This window comes from Echinops telfairi, unplaced genomic scaffold, assembly GCF_000313985.2.
Source record: "Echinops telfairi isolate 266 unplaced genomic scaffold, ASM31398v2 ScPeMD7_7469;HRSCAF=8507_1, whole genome shotgun sequence".
NCBI classification, from domain to species: Eukaryota; Metazoa; Chordata; class Mammalia; order Afrosoricida; family Tenrecidae; genus Echinops; species Echinops telfairi.
The window spans coordinates 100,834,862-100,840,191 of NW_022111373.1; the positions used below are offsets into that span (position 1 = coordinate 100,834,862).

Below are 5,330 nucleotides of genomic sequence, written 5' to 3' on the forward strand. Positions count from 1 at the left end.
TGGCTGGTGGTTTCAACTGCTGACCTTGTGGTTAGCAACACAATGTGAAACTGCTATGACCCATGGCTCCCTCATACAGAGGGAGAAAAACACTAAGCAAGCTATTTCATTGCAGAGCCATCCACGCAGATTAGGGACACCAGCAGGCGTGTGGGGGTGCTGGCTGAGGGGCTAACGAAGGAAGAAACAGGACAGCCTTGGAAAGAAGGAAATGGTCACAGATCTGCTACTACTCAGGTACATCCGATGACATCAGCTCTGCGACCTCCTGTTTGAAGAACACCCCACAGCTATATAGAGATTCTGAAGTGTCTTTGTAATATTTGAGTTTTCTTCACTGCAATCAATAGTCATACATGTGTAAAAGGGACAGAGGTTAAAATAAATCCTTCATTCCCTTTCCACACAGGCTCTTAGTGGATATACCTCACCCAAGAGGGGCTCCGCTAAAAGGTAGGAGGCACACTTCCAAATCTCATAAGCAAATATGAAGCGAAAAAGTCAATGTTACTAGTCTGGGGTAGAAGCTGTATTAGCATCCGGAGGGGAAGCTGAACGTCTTTCCAAAAAGGTCCTGGATCTGAGGGTGTGTTCAGCGGCACTTCTTTCAGTGAGGGAAGGCTGCTAGTGCGCCTTTTGGCTCTGGTAACTCCATGGCCACCAAGTGCAGAGAAAAGCTAGTCCTGACCACCTCACCTCCAGTAGACAGTGAAGTGCCGCAGTCTTCCTCTTCAGGCGATAAAAAATCTGCTGTATTAGCAAGTCACTTCTAACACTCGTGTCTGGTTTTGCTGATACGTTGTGAGTGTTTCCCCTTACACCTTGCGGTAGTGGGTGTCTGTTACACCTGGGTTGTGACGTATCTCTTCTTTTCAGGCTCACAGTCTGTGGCTGATACTGTTTTTAGATGCCATCGAGTGGCACCAACCCATAGGCGACCCTATGCACAACAGAACGAAACACCGCCCGGCCCTGCATCATTGTTATGATTATGCCCATGCTTGAGGCCACTGTTGCAGCAACAGTGCCCACCCGTCTCATTGGGGTCCTTCCTCTTTTTCTCCAGGGCCTGGTCTCTCCTGACAACATGCCCAAACTATGTAAGATGAGCCTCGCCATCCTTGCCTCTAAGGAGCACTCTGTCCTTCTTCTTCCAAGACAGATGGGTTTGTCCTTTGAGCAGTCCATTGGATTTTCAATATTCTTTTCCAGCAGCACAATTCAAGTGCAACTCAGTCTAGTCTTCTATTTTTAATTTCCAAAGCACCTCTCCAAAAATAGACCTCTCAGGGGTACAGAATGTTGGACTTGAGCAGGAAGCCACGCGCCCCAACTTGCCATCAACAAGCAAGGTCGCCTTGAAGAAGTCACTTAATTCTAGTGTCCCCTCCACAAATGAAAGTTTCAAGCTAAATTAACCCCAAGGGTTCCTTACTGCTTTGATTTTATGGATCAATGAAAGTTTATTTTAGAGGTGAAGAGAGAGAAGCCATCTGCAGAGAACTATCCACTCTTGGAGCACAGCACCATGACGTTTTTCTGTGAGGTTAAAAAATCCACTGCCATCAAGCTGGCTCTGACCCACAGTAGCCCTACTGGGCAGAAGAGAACGTCTCTAGAGTTTCTGAGACTGTGAATCTATAGAGATGCAGACTGACCTGACTTTTGGGTTTGTAATGCTGACATTTCAATAAGCAGCCCAAGCCTAACCCACGGGGCACTAGGGCTCTTCTTCACTTCCATCTCATTTGCAGTAGCAGTCTTCACCGACAATACTTTGGCAAAATGTATTTCTGGTTCTGTACATCAACAAATGGCCCTGAACCAACTTCTCAGGAAAGAGGAGGGTTCGTACTCCTCTCCAGAGTTACAGTCTCGGGAACCCAGAGGGGTCGTTCCAGCCTGTCCCATAGGGTCACCGCGAGGAGGAATCAACTCGGTGGAGATGCACACAACCTAGCCTGTGACTTTCCCTTCCCTCGTTCCCCTCCCACCTCTGGTAACCATCAAAGTCTGTTTCCTTTTGTGCGAAATCCTTTCCTTGTTTGGGTGGGGCTTTTGTTTATTTGTTTTACTTAAAGTGCTCTCATGAAACATTTGTCCTTGTGTGTTTGACGACTCTCACTCAGCACAGTACCCTCCAGGTCCATGCACATCATGAAATGTTTCACTGACTCATCATGACTGCTTAACATTGGACAGTAGTCCATTGTGTGGCTAGACTTCTTTTTCTTTTCAGAATTAAGTGATGTACCTGTAAAGATGGATAGAGACATTTCCAAGGACATCTAAAATGGCAGCTTTCATAAAACTTTCTGTTTAGAAAACTACAGAAGTAAGTAGAAAAGTGAAATATAAAATGTATCCTGAATGTTCGCATTAGTGATCAATCTACTGTCAAAGAATTTTTTTACAAATCTGATCATTTGTAATCTTCAAAACAACAGGGGTTCAAAGGCAGAGCCACTTACCTGTGTCTCTTTGGGCCCAATATCCATTCTTTTAAGGAGGTCATTTAAAAATGCGGTAACACTGTCCCAAGGGTAAATGCTGTTGGAGCCATCCAGCACGATGACAATGTCCAGCTGCGTACTGCATGCTGCAACACAAGGAGTCCATTGAGCCACTTTGAGTCTATGCTTTTAGAGGTGTGTGTAGTATTCCCATGGCTGCTAGAGACACATTTTAAGAGATGAACGGCTATAATGCAAAGGAGGGCGCTTATCTTTTATTAATCGTTTGAGAAAACCTGAAGAAGTGCTTAATAGGTTCAGACACACAAATCAATTAAAAACCATCTCTATTTAATTTTCACTAAAGTATGTTAAGTGGAGTTCTGATGGCACAGTGGGTTAGGAGTTGCACCGCAAACCCTCAGGTCAGCAGTTTAAAACCACCAGCTACTTCAAGGGAGAAAGATGATGCTTTCTACCTTCACAAAAAGTTACATTATCAAGGGTTCAGGAGGGAGGAGTGGGTAGAGGGAGGGCAAAAAATGAGGAGCTCATACCAAGGGCTCAAGTAGAAAGAAAATGTTTAGAAAATGATGACGACAACAAATGTACAAATGTGCTTGACACAATGGATGGATAGATGGATGGATTATGATCAGAGTTGTATGAGCCCCCAATAAAATGATTTATTTTTTTTAAAAAAAGTTAAAGTCCTGGAAAACCCCAGGGGCAGTCTAGTCTGTCCCATAGTGTCCCGGTGAGTGAGAATGGACATGGACGGTAGGGCAGTAAGTGTGGGTTTGGGGGAAGTATATAAATAACTCTATTATATAAAAGCTATCCTTGGAAACCTTCTCAGCACGTGTGTCATGTCCCACTGATAATTCTGTGTTTATTTCAACTGAGAGGACTTTCCACCAAGAGCCGCCTCCTCCAAACCAGAGCGCTGCGAGAGCTCTAGCTTTGATGTTTTTGACATGATTCTGAAAAGCCTCTTTACACTAATATCAGCAACCCACATAGCACCAAGGTTGGGTTATATATTGGCAAAGCACAAATTTACCTAATTTGGTCATGCTGGTAGCTGAGGAATTACTTTAAGCTTTATGGTATACTTCTGTGCAAAATACCCGTATGTCTCATTCATTGTTGACCACTTTTTCAAACATACAAAGACATGACATGAAATCGGTACCTTGTACAGGGGCAATTGAATTCAAGACTTGAAATGTGGGGCTGACATCAGAACAGATTCCAGTCGTGTAATGTAAATGTCCACATCTGTACGCATACAAGGGTCCGCATGCCTGTAAAAAATGACAAGAAGAACAACAATATTGGATTAGCAACCCAAGAACAGATTCTACAAAGACTGATAATGATAGAATTCCCGACATCATTGAATATTATTACTCATCCCTTCCTTACCAGAAACCCTCCATTTGGGTTGGTGACTAAAGTTGATCCAAATGTCATGTTCTCCTTTACTTCTGTGACATTGGGAATTGATGTGTTAACTAAAAATAGAACACATTTATGAGGATGGAAAACAAAGTGTCTTCTCATTAACACATTCTATTTGCTTTGCTCATACTTTGCACATTTTTCTTTTGGTTCCACCAAATAGCCTTCAAAGTATTATTAAGGAATATAATGATCGAGTTAAGGCCGAAAGGCTGGCTTATGTCCCAGAATCTGTGTTGGGATCACAGCCTCAAATAGTTTTGTTGAACTGTAAAAGAATGCAGAACTAGCAGAGCAATGAGGCTACGGGATTGCTTTTTCACACATTTTTGCTAATTAAAATAAATAGAACACTTGCTCTCACAAGTTTGTAACGATAATACCATCTTACAGGCTTCATTAGAAATGGCCAACAATTTCTGTGCAGGAGGAGCAGGGAGGGTAGCAGGATGCCAGAAATAAAAACTCAAGTGAAAGTGTTTTGACCTTTACTTTTAACATTGTGGGGACCTCGAGTGATGTCCTAATAACAGGTTACAAAGAAAACTGAAGCTAGGTTAGAACAGTGGCCAGCAAGTTTAGGTCAAAGAATATGTGAAGGCAACATATTTGACATCTCAAATAGGAATGGGAGGTTCTGAAACATGCTAACTGATGAAAATTGGCAAGAGGTTATTCATCATGTACTCCCATTCATCATGTTAAACAAAATTAGACCAAAATAGCAAAGGCTCCCAAACCCTGTATATCAACATGCTGAAGGAATAGAAAGTGGCACAATTCTGGTTCAAGACAGATTTATCTGTTTTTTATGTCAAGAATTTATTCTTACTATAATAATATATACTGATTGGAAGGAGAGATTCCTGGAGGGTCAGCTTGATTTCGTAATCTGAATGTTGGTCTTTGCTCAAGAATTTAGTCTGGTTTGACTAGAATGCATGTAGACTGGGGCTATTATCTAGGCTACTCTCAAATCATCTGGGTGCATCTCTTATATCCAGACTGACCCAGAGTCAGCACCACTGAGACTACTAGAAACTAAGTTCAAACTGGTCTTGATATAGCTAAAACCTTGAGCTAGTTTTCGTACTCCATTCTAGTTTCCAGTAAGGGAGAAGGAGCTTCCACCAGAACAACCCTCTTGCAAATAACACCCAGAAACTAGGGGAAAAGAACAGAAGAAGAAGGAAAAACTACCTGAGGACATTGGAAAGGAAGCCAAACCAGGCAGAAATGTGATGGCAGTCTAGACATGGAATAAGAGACCAGCTCTCCAAAATAAAATACAGTCACACTACCATTGCATTGATTCTGACTCACAGCAACATTATTGGACAGGGTCAATCTGCCTCTGAGGGTGTCTCACACTGGAATTGTTGATGGAAATAAAAAGCCTCATCTTTCTCCCAC

The 5,330-nt window shown here is 42.6% G+C and overlaps 1 protein-coding gene across 1 annotated transcript in view; it reads right to left on the reverse strand.

Annotated features, from left to right (window-relative positions):
- ITGA1 (integrin subunit alpha 1) overlaps nucleotides 1-5,330 on the reverse strand; it is a 140,596-nt gene that overhangs the window by 105,684 nt on the left and 29,582 nt on the right. Inside the window, exons 3-6 of the mRNA XM_045285243.1 lie at nucleotides 5,011-5,081; nucleotides 3,882-3,970; nucleotides 3,649-3,760; nucleotides 2,472-2,599 (exon numbers count right to left, since the gene is read on the reverse strand). Coding sequence (XP_045141178.1) covers nucleotides 2,472-2,599; nucleotides 3,649-3,760; nucleotides 3,882-3,970; nucleotides 5,011-5,081 — 400 coding nt within the window. The remainder of the gene's footprint in view (nucleotides 1-2,471; nucleotides 2,600-3,648; nucleotides 3,761-3,881; nucleotides 3,971-5,010; nucleotides 5,082-5,330) is intronic.